Source organism: Anopheles moucheti, chromosome 3 (genome assembly GCF_943734755.1).
Source record: "Anopheles moucheti chromosome 3, idAnoMoucSN_F20_07, whole genome shotgun sequence".
In the NCBI taxonomy this organism is placed as follows: Eukaryota; Metazoa; Arthropoda; class Insecta; order Diptera; family Culicidae; genus Anopheles; species Anopheles moucheti.
In genome coordinates this window covers 19,685,322-19,703,514 of record NC_069141.1, presented here as the reverse complement: position 1 = coordinate 19,703,514, position 18,193 = coordinate 19,685,322, and the positions used below count along the sequence as shown (strand labels likewise).

Sequence of the window (18,193 nt, the reverse complement as noted above, 5' to 3'; positions counted from 1 at the left end):
CTATTTTGGTATACTGTCTACTAGTTTGGTATAACTTCTATTTTATATACTAATTAACGATCCTTGCTAATCTGGTGTATTCATTTAGTTTCTTGGTATATTTGGTATACTCCCTACTAATTTGGTTGTCTAAGTCAACATGTCTTCTTATTTTCTATCTCGTATCCGATAATACCAATGTAATACCAATGCTAGGTTAGTTTAATGTACAACATCTAAGCACAAAAGATGGAAAATTGTCCGGAAATACCCTCCTTTGTAAAATACATTTGTATTTCATTTGTGTAAATGTATTCCTTCCAAAAGTCGCCTGATTTGCTGCATAAATTTAATGCAGAAAAGGAAGTCACCTATGGAACTTTGAAGTATACACGATTTTACTCCCAGATTCGACTTCGGTGGAGTGGAAGTTCGAGATTTACCGCGATATAGCGGTCCGCTATAATAGTGTATCTCGGAAACTGCCTGTTTTTATCCAGTACCAGAAGGATAATGCTTTTTTAATGGGAAATTCTTGACGGGGATGCTCATCTCTAGTTTAGTGATCCTTTTCATTGTCATCATTACTAACCACACAACGCTTCACTTCTTAATTTTCCTTGTACGTTATTCGATTAAACATAACAAGGGTAGAACATAATACTTTATTTCCTCGCAATAGTAATCTCGTGTCACGTGCCCTCCCTCTACTGTTACGTGGCCGAGAGGCACGCTTCGAACAGAACAGGAAGAGTAAATTATAAATTCGTTAAAATCATACAATGAAAGAAGAAAAACTGGAGAAGAAAGGTAGAGAACATTTAGGAGATGGATAGTATACGAAAGGAAACAAAGTACGTAATACTGTTCGTCAAAAATCGCATTAATCTAACAGCTAATCAAACAGAACAAATCTGAGTCAATCGAGTACGATTCGTTCGGGCGGGCGTACCGCTACGGTGATGCGCCACCCCCTCTAGATTACGTGTGTGCGTGTATGTGTGCGTGTGTGCGTATATGGCCTGAGTCGAAGTCAGCATCGTGTCCTTATCGTTGCGACATCCATTATCTATCCCCGCGGTGTCCTTGGCGCGTCATTTATCGCTTAGTGGTGGTAGACGGCGTGCGAAAGAACGGGCGCGTGCGAGTAGACCGGGGCGTGCGAGTAGACGGGAGCGTGCGAAAGGACGGGAGCGTGCGACAGGACCGGAGCGTGCGAAACGTAGGTGGTGGCAGCGGGCGCATGGTAAGCCAACGGGGCGTGTGCAACGGCGACGGCCGGAGCGTGGGCAACGGCAACGCTCGGGGCATGGTAGGCCACCACCGGATGGGCAACCGGGGCAGCGGCAACGGTCTTAACGACGGCGGCATCGGCAGTCTTGCTGACGACGGCGTTGAATCCGTTCACCGGATCGGCCGTGTAGTCGACGGTACGACGAGTACCATCAGGCTCAACGAGCGAGTACTGCAAGGGTTGGGGAATTTTTAAAGTGGACTTGATGGCGTCGCGCTGCACAATGTTGAGATTGAACTTACCTGACCCTGCACAACATCGCCATCGCGGGTTTCGTGCTGCTGCTTGTTGTCGCCGGTCAGCGAGTCCTGGACGTCGTAGCTGAAGCTGTACTGTGGGTGAGCATCGTACTCCTCCGTCTGGAAGTGGAAAGCGCCATTGCGGACAACGAACCAACCGATAAGGACTTCTTTCATAAAACCCCACACTTGACTGTGGGCTCTAGAGTGGGCATGGGTGTTACAGACAAGGACCAAAAGGATGACTCAAAAGGGGTTCCCAATGAGGGAAGGTGAGAAGATTCTTGGGAACATGCTTTGCGTGGAGTTTATACTAGGTTTGAAGTTATTAAAATGAACTTCGTTTTAGTGTGGAAATTATTTTTAAAATCTTGATTTACATTAAGATGGTATTCTAGAGGAAACATTAAATTTTCTTCGTGTTATTAAATTGGTAATTTCTGGAAAAACACTTCAACCCCTATTGACCCTAAGCTCACAAGCTCAAGTAATCTCATTCCTTATTAATCACAACTTAACGCTCCAAACTCACTCGCTTCCATCGAAATGCTAAGAAGATTTCAATTCACTAATTATAAGTCCATTAAAGCAATCACGATCCTTTAAATCGATCGGCGTTTTCTGTGATTATCTCATTAAACGAATGCTTCGAAGGTAGAACGCTGTGCTGTGAAGCAGCACATCTTGAGCAGCAAAAGGTGGTATAAATTAATTAAAAACTTTCCAAACCAACAAACGAAACATTGGTGAAATTCTCTGTCGCTGGTGGTGAGCAGACGGAACAGCCGTAGGCCCGGACGGCCAATGGGATGCAGAAGGGACGGTTTACTTTGGCTTACCTTTACCAGAGCGGCCGGGGCAGCGACTCCGATCGCGACCGAGTTGACACCGACGGCGACGGCGGCCAGAACAACGAATACCTGTTGAATACGTTGGGTCGGGTGGCGCAGGGGTTGTTTACATTGTGGAATGTAAATGTCAAAAACATCGAACACGGGAAAATGGTCGTGTGAGAGAGAGAGAGAGAGAGAGAGAGAGAGAGAGAGAGAAAGAGAAAACATAATGAATGAAAACTTAATGAAAGTAAAAGGTTAAACAATGGGGGACGGATGTGTATCTTTCGGGGGGCACTTTAATGGTGGTGACAATGTTATAGCTTTTAATTTTGCGCGAGCTTTGTTGTTGTTTTCCCTTTTTGCTCAGATTCATTTCAAGTGATTGAGGTTTAAATGTCGATGAAAATGGCACCGTTTTTTTTTTTTTTTTTCAAGGAAATTGGCACTTGGTGTGGTATTTTTTCCCACGGAACTTTCTACCTGTTTGTGCGGTTTTGAAAGGAAGGGCATTTTTCGCACTAAGGGTTGGTGGTTTGGGGAAATTAAATTTCACGATCAGAAAGCTTTTCTCAGTGTGCATCAATTTTAAGGTGAAGTAAGAAAGAAAAAAAATCATTGGAAAATAATTATTCTTCTAAGGGAATCAAGCGTACATGCGAAGCCTTTCTTTGTTGCGTAAAGGTAGATAGAATCGTCCTGGTTGATTGTTACTGCCCGATGAAGCTGGAATATCGAAAGGGCACCAAGTCAGCTTTACACTCCACTGAATCCCGTTGTTTATGATTTTCCTGTTCTATATTTTTCACCTTCAGCTCAAAAACTGTCATTGATTACACCAGCAACACACACACGTGCTGCTGATATCAGTTTTGCTACGTTTGGCTTTCGGAAACCAACCGAATTCAATGGATTCGTGGAACAAAAGGCATCCATTCCACCTGGAAGCCAACGAATTCCAGAGTGCTCCACAAAAAAGGTGGCCATGAAATTTACCACACCTGCCACTTGCGACACGGTCTGTGCTTGATCGCTTGATGCTTCTGGCAGTACAATGGAACCATAATTGAAAGTGAACAGTAATTTTCAAGAATCAGAACAAGTGCTGGAAGTCCAAATTCAGCATATGGTCGGGAGATAAAAATGGAGAAAAAAACAATTGTGGAAGAGTTTTCCCAAGAAATTCGTGCAACAGAAGCAAATCGGTCGGTATTATTGAAGAAGTCGCAACAAAAAAGCGTTTCACCACTATCAGCATTCGCTATCGATTACAGATTACTGTTGAAGATAGGTTCCTACCAGGAAGGCAGAAACACAGAAATAGCGTCTTGATGAAATTTGTTACCACCAAGAAGAAACTTTCAAAGCGATTTGTTCATTTAGAAATGGAAGGATTGTTCAACAACCGCTCCGGCACGCTAATTGACAAAGTTTGACGGTCAAGCATTTAGCCGAAGCTTACCGTTCCTGGACAATGTTGTGCAATCAGTGCATTGCAAGGGTATGAAAGCAATGACATCGAAAAGAAAAGGCTTAAATTGTCAAATGGAAACAAGAACTTCGGTGGACAGTTTCGTGCCTGAACACATTTTACGAACTGTAAGTAATTAGTACGGTTTTGGGATGCCATCTAAGCCTGTCAGTGAAGATCCTTTTGTCGAACGGTACACCTGCGTACCATTTTTTACAACCCTTTGTACCTAAACTACTTAGCCCAGTTTTAAAGTGTGCAATAAATAAAGCTGTCAATTTTGTTTCTATTTTCGAAACTCTTCTTTTTTTCGGAAGTAGTTTCAAGTTGATGATGAGATGAATCATTCCTGTAAAGAGGTTTCTTCAAGCACCTTCAACATTCCTGCTGAATTTCATTCGCGATGTACCTCACCGCAAGGGAAACTTAAAAACTTATCAAAGCTTGAAGTTCGCGTTCAATTTTAGGTCGACTTTCAAAAGAATCCTGCCAAGGACATCACTTTGATGCAATAGTTTTGCTTGAGCTTTATTGATGCACTTGTGTGTAATGTTGATGTATTTTTTTTGAACAATTCTACAGAATTGAAACTTGCGAGTAGAAGAGAGAAACACACACAAAAAAGCAATATCAATACATTTAATGCTCAAATCGAACGATCGGAAAACGAATAATTTGACAAAAAACGACCAAAAAGTAGTGCAATCGTTAAATGAAAATCCTCAAATATTTAGTCGTGCTCGCGTTGCAAACGATGAGTGGATTAAACGCACCGGCGCGTAAAGTAAGCTTTCGGGCTCGTTTTTTTGCTGCTGTCGAAATATCGAAAGCAGAAGAAAAATATCCACCCAATCGCATGAAAACCACACCGAGGCCCCCGAACGTGGGGCCCGAACGTGTCCAAATGCAAACCAGCAAACCCCTGCGAAATGTTTGGTCAAGGCATTAATTTAACGCGGCCGGAAAAAAGGGAACAGACAACAGCAAAAGCCCCGGGCGGGTTTGTTGTATGATTTTTGATTACGAATCTATCTCCACCCGTTTTTCCTGTTCTCATTTTCACCGTTTTTTTTTTTCGGATAAAACAAACTGAGCCACGCCATTTGAATGCGTGGGCAGGTTTGCTCTTTACGGTGTTCTTCGTTACTGGAGTTACCCAAAAATTCGGGAACTTTTGGCAGTGGCAAAGCAGAAGGTTGATAATTAAATTCACGCAACGGTTCAAATAGTTCACCGTGTTTGATGTGAAGGAAAACTCATATTTTTCCCTCCCCATTTCCTGTTCGATTCTTTTCCTTCCTTTCCGGTGGGCGGTCCCAGGACATCAAAATCGTATCATTAGCATTAATGTCATTGATTCCGATTCGCTCGTCTAAATGGTAATCGGTAAACCCCCGGTTCTGCCAACGGAATTCTTCTTCCGTCTTTTGCGCGAGAAAAAAAATGTTCTTGCTTTCCGTTTTCTTTTCATGTTACACAATTTATCATTTGTTACTGTCTGTCAGTTTTTATTTAACCGAATAGCTGCGGTTGGTAGTATTACTACATAGCAAGAGTCATGAAAAATTGCTGATCAAATTTAAAGCGACAGAAGGAACAGGAATGCCTTTTCGCTTCGCCATTTGCACATGCTCCAGTGACCGATTGAATAGACGTGGAAAATGGAGTATACTCGCGAATGGAATGGAATTCCTTTTTCGTCATTGCACGATGACAGTGCACAGTGGTACGAATGATCATGTTTTTTTGGTACTTTTTGCAGGGTTTTTTGGTGTTCAAAAATTGCAAAATCGAATTTTTGGATTCAGCTCTAGTTGAAAATGATTTTCCTTGTTAAAAATTCCAGAGCTAACTTTGCACATTTTGCAGTTCAATTTGAACCTACTCCAAAATAGGCTCCAATTCTGGCAGAAGAATTCGAAAACCCCTGTAAGATCGAGAGTGTATACGAAAGCTTTCACTTGATTCGTCGCTTCAAGACGAATTCTTTGCCCTTGAGAATAGATTAGTTTCAAATTTTCGTTTAAAGCCTTGGAGACTTCAAGCTACGGATAAAAATCCGCCTACTAGGTGACTGTCGATCTTCCAATACGTTTCTGTGTGTCGTACACTTATATTCTCCCCCATTTCGTCAAACTCAAAAATGCAATGAATATAAGAAAGGGTGTGTGTGTGTGTGTTTGGGCAGTAATAAAAGGATTACCAAACGAGCGTACGAGGATTACGGCACACACACACACGAGTTTCGGCTATTACAGTAACGGCACCTATTCGCTTCTTTCACCCCCAAAAAAGGAAGCTTTGAGCTTTGAAGCTTCAAAAGGGGATTATAAAGCGACCTTCGGCGTGTAGCGTGCCGTGTTCCATGCATTCCGTGCCGGGAACGGTGTGGGCTTTTGTCATGCTCGAACGGTGTATTAGAGGCAAACACGGTGTTCCATTCGGTTCCTTTATCCCGCCTAAGTTTTCCGGCCTACTGACGTTATTTTCTTTTTTTCACGAAATTCACCTAAAAATGTGAAGGTGGATATTTTGGGTTGGGATCGAAGAACGGGAAAAAAACCCTCTCCCCCACACAGGGACACTAAATGCAAATCTTTGTGCCGCGAAGATTCACCCACACGTGCAGCCATTGTTTGCTTCAATCGATCGATCGACAGCCAATCATCACAGCCACACAAGCAGGCACACTTTGCAGGTTTTTGCGTGATGGAACTGATTGCCATCGACATGCCGTGTATGCTGGCGTGGATAGGGAAGCTTTATATTGGGTGCTGTTTCGTGCGAATCAATCGCAACTTTGCACGTTAAGTGGCCGGATTGGGGGGCGATGCGTAGCGTGACGAATCTCGATCTGCCGTCGGCCGGAGTGGTTTGTTTGTTCGTACGCCTTTTGCTCCAATTTGGGTAATTGAATTGAATTGTGAGTGATGTGCGCTGCGGTTTTTTGTGTTGTAACTTATTGAGCTGTTTATGAGCAGCGTGAGCAACCGATGATATGGCGTTTTGATTGAACCTGTGCCATTTGCTGTCGTTTTGCATCATGCACAACATAACTAACCACAGCTGGTTGGTGGGCAATCACCATTCGGAACAGTAAGGGACGATTATGGCGCGTGTATTGCAGTATGCGCCATTATTGACAGGATAAATAATTCCTTCCAATGGCGCATCCCCAAAATAACCGCTGATGATGACACCTTGTGCCCTTTGGGAAAGGTAGACCATTGGATGGTTGCTACCAGGATGGCTGATTATGGCATATTGGTAAACTAACCTCATCAGGATCATAATGTCTACCCACCGAACAATAGTGCCAGCTGCGCTACAAACTCCATTAGAAGAGTCATCGAAGCGAATAAGCTCGGGCCGCATTTTTTGCACGCTGCCTTGCTCTCCCCCACTCGGATGGGTACTTTCACCAAGGGCCAAGACCATTAAACCGCTCATCTCATCCACTTTCTTCCCGCCCGGGAAAAGCACTCGCGCGTGGTCGTTATGTGCGCCGCAGGTCCAAATTGACCGCCGGGTTGCTATTCTTACCCAACAAGGCCATCTCCTAATCTCCTGGTTTCGCAACCAACCGTACATACTGATGCGCGATTCCTTTGCCGTGTGTCCTTTGCCGTTGGCAGCTGCCCAAGAATATTTCGGCACAACGAATCAACAAACCCCGCACTCGTACGGGAACCCGTGGCGGCCGAAGTGAAACCATCACCAATGCCATTATCGAAATTCTCGCGGCACTTTCCGAAAATAGCACCAAAAGACAAACTGCTGTCTCCCGTTGGGGAGTACGCGTGCTAGCACAGCATTTTATGACCTTCGTTTGCCATTCGGATGATGAGCTAAAAATGAGCTCGCGCATAGCGAAAGTGTCCTTTCGGGAGGGGAGAGAGGGCAACACATTAGCAAACATTAACGGGTCTGGACGGGAAGCGAGAAAGTGTGGCCCCGAAGTGTGCAGTGAATCGTATTAGCATTCCGAAGAAAATTGAACCTGAAGTTCACGGCGAGCGATTAAAGATATTGTAGTGGAGCTTTAACAAGGACGAGGTGAAGACACCACTTTGTTGGGCTATTCCAAACGTCCTTTGTTTCAAGAGTCGAACCTGCAAGTGTTAACGAAACAGCTGTACTGGAAAATTTTCTATTTTTCCTCCTGACATGCCTTCATGTGCAGCCGGACCAATCTTCCAGGTTGCATCGGTGCTCCCTCTTGAAGATCTGGACGGTGGTACAAACCATCAGTATGGGGAGGAGAATTTGTAGCAAACTTCAATTTAGCTGCATTACACCACTGGGCATTACTGTAGCCACCGTTCAGCCGGATTCTGGTTTCCTGCCAACTACACGAAACCCGTACCAACGGCGAAAGAGAATTAAATTCTCGCCACCAACCAACCGCCACCAGGCGTCTCCATCGGGGCGTCCGCAGGATCGCATTTTGCACACTGAGTGGGGAAGAAAATTGAAAAGCTCGCTTGTTTTCCCATTCTTTCTCCCCTTTTCATCGCATTTGCACACATTTGCACACATTTACAGCATCACCCGTACGGTATTGGGCTAGAAGAAAACGGTTGCGCTCCATTACCGGAGAAGATTTGTATCGCATAAAGCTTTCGCCTGTTAATCTCCCGAAAAACTTTCATCACACCACAGCTACGGGTTTTTCGAATACACCACAACCGGGCACCAAAGTCAACATCGAGCTTGTAAAGATCGGTTGTTGGTGAAAAAATTTATTGCATTGCACGCTTCTCGGATCGATGATTGAAATAAATCGAATTCCATTACCATCCCATTTATGGCACCTTTCGTCCATGCCGCCTTCGGGAGCTGTGAATGTTAAAAATAAACCAAACGTTTGTTGCACCTTCGCTTTGGAGGGTTTGGGGGGTGAAAATGGTTGCTAAAACAAATACAATTGTGGTTACGTGAGTGGTGAACTCGTGCAGGAACTCGTTTTCCGAACACCCGCACCCGATGGCTGTTGCGAATGTTTTTACGGACATAGCGAAGGCGTTCGTTAGTATTTGGATCGTATTACTATTCCGCCCGGCGTTTATCATTGGGAAATTGCATACCATAAATTAAAGCTAAAAGCGATGGAGTCTTGATACAGATTGTTGAGGGGCGACCGAAAGCTTCCAGGTGAAATATTGTCACCGATCGCATCCTTTCTCACAACAGCACAGTACGCTCTCTAATGAGAGAGTGAAATTTTAATGAAGAAACCATCGAAAAGTTCGTTTCCGGCCAAAACCGACAAACCACCGACCAACCATCCGGTAGAATCCAAGATTTCACGGGACTCGATTGTTTGCTGTTTGGTTTCTTCAGCAATCTGCATAAAACGGGATAACCGTTGGAGCATCCTCGGGACACAGGAATCCCGGCCTGGTGTCTCCCCATTTTCCCTCCCCTCCCAATGGCTGGAAGGAAAAGTGAATCCCGAACGGGAGCCCCACTTGAGGTTAGTGAGGTTAAAGAGTACCAGCAAAGAGTTTCCTTTCATCGATTCCTTTCACCGGCGGGTATCGAAACAACGCACGACACTGTGCTGCGAAGTTAACAGCCAGCCACCGGGCCACAGGATGGAACCTGCCCTGATGGGGGCAGGAAGCCCCAATGGTGGTTAAATTTAGCAAACGGGATGAAGAAACGAGACAACCGAGCGCTAGAACTTTGTTTAGGACGCTCCGAAGTGGAACGCAACGGTGCTGACTTCTTAATGAGAGCTTCAGCAGAAATTGGTCTTTCCACGTGCAGAAATTGTTCATTGTCCGCGTTGGAAGTTTTATCCCCTTTAACGGTATTGCATGGTCGGGAAATTAGATTTAACAAGGGAAAGAATTTGTTGCTTTCCTTTACGAGGGGGTCTCGTTTTACTGTATTTATTAAACAGCTTTAAAAAGCGACAAAACCATTAGCGATGTCATTTTTGAGCTACAAATCGATGCCGCGGCGAAACAATGCGAAACAAATTGTCCAAACAAATCCTCCTTGCGCTCGGCGGAGGATTATCCTTCAATAAGCGACAGGAAAGCAAATGGATTTGGTATGTCGCTGGTGTTGGGAAAAGCTTCTTCACCTTCAGTCCGGCTTGGCTGTTCACATCGTGTGCTCTCCGACCGGCGACATTCACCCGCTAATCCGACATTGATGTGTCGTATTGTGGAAAGCGTTGTTAAATGAAAAATTCTTCCACCATTTGTGAGAGTGGCCAAAAGGGACGGTGGGAGCGTCTTAAGCGGGGAACAAATCTTTCCGTCTGCTTTGCGAGGCTGTCGAGGCTGAACATAACATCCGCTAGCGTTAATCGAAACGTTACAGTTTCCGGGTTCCGGTTGGACACGCTCGGTTTGTGATTGTGTTGAATTGTTATTATATATATATATACACCTCCCGGGTTTTACGGCGCATCACTAGCGCGCCGGACGGTGATCACGTACTGCGAGCGTGGTGTGTTGCGTGAGTGTGGGGGAAAGGAACCGACCTTATCTTGCGAACAGCCGCGAGCAAACGCTGCATGATTTACGACCGTTTCACCGTGGTCCTTTTGCACCGGTGGTGGTCTATTTAGGTCCCATATTTGCCGAGTCATCAGTCGAGACAGAGCGCCCCTCGGGAGGGATAAAATGTAACTCCGTACAGCGTGCAGCGAAGGATCAAATCATCAAACTGTAAGTGCAGCTGATGCACCGGTGCAGCAAACGATAGAGCTGCAATACTTACAAGAAAATACAATCCACTAAGAAGAAGCTTTAAAGCTTTCTCCAAGGACTTTCCCACCTGGAACAGTAACTACCAGGGACAGCAAATGGTTCACCAAGGCTGTCTGTGATGAAATAATTATTCATCGACTTCTACCAGGTTGCAGCAACCACCACGTGTGCACGTCGGAGTTTAGCGCACTGAGTGACAAAACTCGGTCTCTGAACGGTTCCGTTGAATAATGAAGCTCATTTCGTTTCGCCTCGATGGAGGTTCCCACGCAGCGCGTACCGGTAGGGAAACTATTTTACAACAAGGGCCAAAGTAATCTGATTATTCAACACGTTTCGCATGGGAATCTTTCCCCGGTGTGTGCCAAAAGGAGTGAGCAAGTAAGTTTTAAATAAATTTATTTGAATAACAAATCAGACAGGGACATTCTTCTACTACCTGCTAGTATGGCTGCTGCTGATTGGGCTGTAGAAATGAGGTCACAGAATATATCGTTACACAGTTGCTCATGAAATCAATTCAAATTGAGTGATTTTAAAAACTCAACATTGGATTGAAGAGTATTGTTTTCTACCTATTTTGTTAATTATGTGATTCCTGTTGAAAATTAACGAACAATCTTTAAGGATATTAATAACCATAGAGTTAAAGTTGAGATGCAACTGTTTTACGATGGAGCTACTTTGTACACCACAAGTGTAGTTGAAGTTAATAAAAATAGCACTTTATGAAAGGTAATTAAAATATTTAATTAAATTTCGAAACAAACGCTGATAATATACATTTTGCCATGAAAATGATATTCAAATATTATCAAAAAAGAGAAGTTAAGTGAGAGCATTTCTTCTAGTAAGACAGTTCAGCCAATTTCCAAAACATTTGTTTTTAAGTATTGTTAAATATTTTACTATCAAAAAATTTGCTTGAAATGCTGAATAAATAAGGTACAGACAAGAGACTGTCCATACTTTGTTTTGTTACGGAAATGAACCAAATAACTCAAAAGTTCAATACTTCTTCTGGATTGTTTCTAATCTATGTTCCAAATAATGTTTGTACTTTGAAAGTTCCAAGGAAGAACTTTAAAATTAATGTTTCTTGATTTTATAAACCTTGTATATTAAAAGACACTTGGTTCCAATTGATACTCTGAACAAGTTCCTCAAAAAAGCTTTCGATTTAGCTAATGCGTTCTATAAATAATAAATCTCAACTAAACTAGCGTAAAGACAGTCCAAATTGTGTTCCTTCCCTGACGTGCGCCCTAATACAAATCAGCTTCAATCAAACGCCCTCATGTTTTGAGGCACCACAAGCGAATCACCATCCCAAATTTGAAAAGTTCAGTGCGTCTAACGCTTTTCGCTTTCGGTCCGTTTAGCTGCTTATTTATTTAAATTCACATTACTTCCATTTACATTTTTTCGCACATCTGTTATCATAACGCACTGCAAACGGTGGTGGGTGGCGGAAATTTCTCTAGCACACATTGCACACAAAAAGGCAAGGAAGTGAAACTCTCGCACGTTTCCTTTTCGCTTCGTTCCGGGAGCAGTATTGCGTTAAGGTGAAAACAAAATCAACATCCTGCCTGCTGCGCCCACCGAACACGCTCTAAATCACGTGGAAGGAACAAAATTAGATTTCCTTCGCCAACGCATCGGCCCGAACCCGACGAAGCCGAATGGCCATTGGCATTTTGATTTGGCGCTTGGTGTATTTTTTTGCTGTTGTTTGGGTGTGTGTTTTAGTGCTTCCCTTTATGGTTTTACGTAAGAAAACTGTTTGGCTAGTACTTGAAAAATAGTAAAGCGAAACCACGAAACAAAATACTTCAACAAGCCGTCCCGGAACCAGTGGCGTATTGTGGCGTTTGTACCATTTTCCACTTTGCTATTTGATTTGTTTCCATTTCGGTAAGTTTTCCCCTTTTCTGTTCGTGGCAAATTTCAGCGTGGCTTTTCGCAAAAGGATTGTAAACTTTTCGCCTTGTGGCTCAGCAAGATCCACTCGCTCAGAAGGATATCGGGAACGTTAAAAGGGTTCTGGTGTTTTCTGGTCAGCCCAAGCGAAGGAAGTCTAATTTTTCCTGCTCAGCAGCCACACAAGGGTACCTAAGACACCGCAACCCTTTGCGATAGTTTTGCCGTTGACCTTTAACCTCCACACTTGAATCTTTCGCTGCAATGCCGGGCGCAGACGGTAAGACGCGTGGGGGAAGACTTCCAAGAAGTTCAACCTTACCTTAGCGAACATTTTCGAGTGTATGTTGTCTTTGTGTTGCTGCGTGTTGCCGTTGGTACGATTGCACTTCACTGCACAGTCCTGGGGGTTGTGAATGAATCGAAAGCAAACTTAACTTTGATACCGTTTCGCTGCAATCGGCACACTTTATATACCCGAGCCCTACCTCCTTGTCGGTTGCGCGACCGACGACCTGCACGCACGCACGTGGTGCGTCGATGGTGCGTACGCAAGCGAAGGAGCAGCAACGGCCGAGAGCAGGATGGATCGAGGCAACTCGATCGCTGGAACCACCACCGCTCTGTCCTGTACACACCGAAATGCACACCGAATGCAATGCGCAGGGTGGATCGGCCAGGGGATGGGGTGGCCAGACAACGATGCTGCGTAAATGTCGCGCGAGTGCGCACACCATAAGGGATGGGGTGCCGGGCGCGAGTGAGTGCATTCCGGTCGGTCGGAGTTTTATGCGTACGCGCCTTGCGGGACCCTTGACATGCGTAAGTTTGTTGCAAGTTCACTATCGCTCGCACGATGGGTGGGGAGGTCACGGATCGAAATGGATCGCGTAGCTGCTTCCATTTGCTTCTCGCGTGTGTGCTTTGAGGGAGTATTGCGCAGGCGTACTTTAGGGACGGTCGATTTCTTTTCTCCCACGGAGCTTACTGTCCTCCGGAGCGTTAGTGCTCAGGGATCATGATTTGGATGAAGCGATAGGTGGCATTGAAAAAGACAGACCCAAAATGCATTATCATCCCGTGGAAGTATTAATCATAGAGCATAATGCTGCACCATAACCTTCGGAAGGTGGTTTGAAAGTTTACACATCTTATGTTGTTACTGTATGCTACCATTGTACACTGAAGTAAAATATATCTCTGCTAGTCAGATCTTCGTATAAATCCCAGCTGGGCTGTGCCATTGTAAATAAGAATAAAAAAATCTTTATGCTTGAATATAATAAAGGATAATTCAACACATTAAAATTTAAACAATGAAGACTTGTTTCAAATTAATACATTATACTACAGCTAAGCAAAGTTAACTAATAGTTAAAATTAGTTATACTAACAATAGCACAATAGCTACATGAAATATAACATCTTAGCTTGCCAATACATTTAGGTACATCATTGTAGTCTATTCGGCATCGCAACTGGGGTTTCTAGTCTATGGCGAAAAATTGGAACATTATTAGAATTATTTTCAGATTGAAGTAGAATAAAGACAGTTAGATGTTGAGTATTTTTCAGTAATATCTTCAGATTTTATGAAAATATCTTTTTAAGTTTATCTACAATAGAAAAACTCAGCAATTGTAGCAATTTAAGATTGGTTTTCAAGCTTAAGTGAAATGTTAACTGGTTTTCCAAGTTCATAATTGAAAATGTGATAAGTGGAAGTTGTTTATAATTGTATGTTTTAGTACACAGATCTCACCTGATTCTTTTGTCCAAACGGAAGTCTTTGCAGACGAGTGGGTCGGTCTCGATGGAAATGTGTTTGTCAATCTTGTCAACCTTGCGCAAGCACTCAAAAGATGGATAGCTTCCACGCGTACCACTACATATTTCACTTCAACTTATAAGGATTCAGATATAGAATGAAGTTGTTGAAAGATTACAACTCTGAAAGCCTGCTAAACACCTATTACATTGGAAATGTTATAAAATATATGATGTTTCAGTAATTAGGAAGTGAATCATTATACTTTAGCTGTTTGACTATACAATTTTGAATTATTTGTATCATCTTCAAATTATAATCTTTTCAACGAAAATCAACACTTTTGGAAAGGCTTACTGTATATATTATGTCTGTATAATTTCGTTACAGTTTTTTCTATGAAACCCAATTTAAATATTATTCTTCCACTATCACTGTTAAAAACTAACCTTGACCCCAAAAACCCACAGCCTCAACGCCCAATAATAAATACGTTAAAGTTTCTCTAAAGCACATCACCAACGGAGCAACCAGTGCAAAAGGGATGTTGCAATATGCAGTACGGTGCAGATTGGAACTCGTACCATGCACCACCAACCACCGCTCGCTAGGAATTTCCCAAGCGCACTACAGGTCGTGCCGCCACCTTTGTCGTACGACATTCGTCACACAAACACCTCGCCTGGCGGTGAACCTGCAAAAGCATGCCGTGCAAGTTTCAAAGCTTTCCGCTGAAGGGAACTTGTACTTGGCCGTGTTGCTCGCAGCGCAGCTTGACCCGGCTGGAGATTATGGTGCTACGACGCTCTGGCAGTGATGGTAATAAATCACACAGGCATTTCCCACAGGATCACACAGTGGCGCAGGACGAAATAGGGGCACAGGTTCTAAAGCGGCATCTAACCGACTGGAGAAGTGTCGCCGGTACGAGTCCGGCCGTGTGGAGAGGGGTGTTCAATTATGAAAACTATTCATCTACAATAATGCGACAAAGCGACACTTTATGAGCGAGGTGCGCTTATACGCGGAAGGTTGATATGATCGGATCTGCTGGAGGAAGTTGAGAGGAAACATTTTTTGGGGAAGAATTATCTTTAACACACTGACAGCATTCATGCCTTGGTCTTGTTCAACGGCAGATTATGTTCCAGTCGCTTTATTGCTTCCTCATTTCCATAGAATGAACGAGACTTAGTTTTGTTTGCCGAACGGATTCGCAAGATTAGTTTAAAATTCTTTTCAACCTTTATAAATGCAACAATAAATACAGCGAGCGCTTGCAGCGTAGAATCTTTGAGCAGGGAAAATACTACAGCCTGGTCGTCGGACCGGGATCAGCTCAGTGCGAAGCGCCATCATTGTGTGTGCCCATCACGAAGGTAGAATTTAAATTGCTTGCTTTGCACTTACCCTACGCCGCAAGGGCTCCGTGCAAGCGCGCGTATTGCTGTCGGGCGAGCAGAGAAAAGTCATTTGTCGAGCAAAGTGCCGTGAGTTCGGGCCGTGGGGCTGCCATTCCCCATGCGCACGCGGTGCGCTTCTTTCTCTCGGTTTCTCCGCGACACGGCGAGGTGTGCACGTGTGCTGCAGCGAGGTGGCAAATATTTGCACTAACTTGCACGTCCCAGCTGACAGGGCCGGACGTACCCAGCATCCCACGTCCCACGACGATGATGGCGATCGAGGAGATGGGGGGACACGGTTGTATGTAACCAGCGCATGTTCGGTGCGGTTGATTGATTCGTCAGCAACAAGAAGGGTGCTGAAATTTGATGCCAGCAACATAAATGCATTTCATTAGCCAAACATTGGCGAACGTACGAGAACCCGGGACAAATGGGTGCACCTTCCGATGATGTCATGCAATTGCTGATGCTTAGGTTTGCTCTTTAATAATGAACTTGTTTGTTTTCTGATGTTTGATGATGATGGGTACCCTCAGCACATGCTAATTGGCATAATGTGTGCCAGCAAGCTGTTGGGGGCAATGGTAGTAATATGATATTTAACATTGCGTGGATGATGAATGTTTTTTTTTATGAAAAAAATAGTATTTTCAATCAAGTTATTTTTTTTCTTTAATTATATTAACAAATATTTACCTATCATGCGTGAGGATCACTTACAGGTATCTGGCCATCAGATATTCAAAGATTATCAGGTTGATCACATCTTCAAAAAAATATTCTTTTCCTCAGTATGATCGTAAATGTTTTTTATGTTTGGTTCTGTTAAGCTTATTGAGCTATTTTTTATTATTTTAAATGAAATTAAATTTTACAGAAATCGAATTCTTGGATACTAACACACATCCGAATTATTTCTACCAGGTGTTGTCCTATAGGGTATGAATGTCTATATTGGATAATATACTCTTCTACCATTTGACCTTGATAACCAGTACTACGCATGTGTGTTTTGACTGCTAGACACCTGCATTATTCTGCCCAGTTCGTACTTTCTATTGACATCCATATAATTAGCCCACCACCTAAACATTTATCGCCGATACGCAACGGATGCCCTTAGGAAAATGGTTCAGCTTGCATGTATGCTCGGTTCGCTACCTTGTCGGCTTAGAAATATGATCCCTGGCAGCTGTTTGGCTTAGAAGCCACCGGCCCGGCCAGATTAGAGGCGTTGAGCGGCGCTAAGCTGCACCGCTGGAAGGTGTTGGGCTCTGCCGGAGGAGATCATAACCGATTAACGGTAGCGGGCATCAAGGGGACACCGGATGATGGATTTGATCCACTGGCACCTGCAATCGAGCCGCACGAACACAAATCTGGGGCCGCGAGTTCTCGTGGCAAGGTACTGTGCAACATTATGCAATAGTGGCGATGGCTTGTGGGCTGTTTGTCGCTGGTGGACAAACGTTATTGGAGCAAGGGTGCAAGCGATTGAAGAAACCTGATTGATTAATGTTTCGTTTGGAGAGATTGTAAACCTGTTATTGGGGTTGACATCCGCCATCCAGAACGGGAATTGCAGAAATTACAATGTTTGCCTAATGGCTTTCTCAACACTTTAGTCCAATAAAACCATAACTCGTAAGAGGAGGTTTAGTTGTGATATTATACACACACCGTACGACACGCAGCTTGCAAGACAGAATGATTTTTCGATCGATCTTTCCACCACTGCACTAGCCTTCCTTATCAAAGCTGCATTCATCATGGTTGCTGCCAGTCAACTTGCCATCTCGGGCGGGAAATACTTGTCACCGGTGAGCAAATGGGAAGTAATCACCGATTGCATTCCAACGGCGACCTTCAATCGAGAGCTCTAGCACCTCGGTGGCATGGGAAAATTTGCGCCGCCGTCGCGCAAGTATGCCGGCGCAGTTGCTGCATCCGACGACCTTATGGACGGTTCAGTCAAGACCTCCAATTTTCCTTTCGTGGCGTCTGGCGCACGCACACCGAAGGGACAAAAAGTGAATTGATTTTTTATTGGTGCTAAAAGAAGGCACAAAAAACACGCGACCAGCAGCCAGTGTTGGGTTACGATGGGAAAATCCACTGCAACGTCGTTGCCCATTTTTGTTGTGGAATGATTCACCAGCACTGCACGAACATAATCTCTTGATCGGGTATATCTTGATCGTTCGCCCGGGCGGGACAGGTTTGCCAGCTGCGGCGGGGCGCCAACGGAAAGAAAAGGAGAACAGAAAAACGAAGCGATCCGATAGCGCATGGACAATGAAAGCGAAGAAAACAAAAGAAAATGACAAATCACTCTTGGCGTCTTGAAAGCACGCCAGCTTACGGGGTCGAGCAATTTCATTCAATCAGGTGAAAATTTCAACAATTTTTCATCTGCCGCAGATTCGCGCCCGCAGTGCCCAGGCCGGGGCCCCACGCTATGGGCGTGGCGTGGCACCGGTTTTAATGATGGCTATTAAAAATGATCCTACCTTGAGTGCGCACTGCCCGGCCGACCCGAAAATGGTACCCAT

General features: G+C 44.1%; 1 protein-coding gene across 1 annotated transcript; it reads right to left on the bottom strand.

Moving 5' to 3' along the window:
- Positions 1 to 660: 660 nt before the first annotated feature.
- LOC128305737 (larval cuticle protein A2B-like) lies at positions 661 to 12,812 on the bottom strand. Its single transcript, XM_053043323.1, has 4 exons — positions 12,790 to 12,812; positions 2,352 to 2,432; positions 1,516 to 1,632; positions 661 to 1,444 (listed from the first exon to the last, which is right to left on the bottom strand). Exons 1-4 carry the CDS (start codon positions 12,799 to 12,801, stop codon positions 1,085 to 1,087), a joined length of 570 nt encoding a protein of 189 aa, XP_052899283.1. The 5' UTR covers positions 12,802 to 12,812; the 3' UTR covers positions 661 to 1,084.
- Positions 12,813 to 18,193: the final 5,381 nt, after the last annotated feature.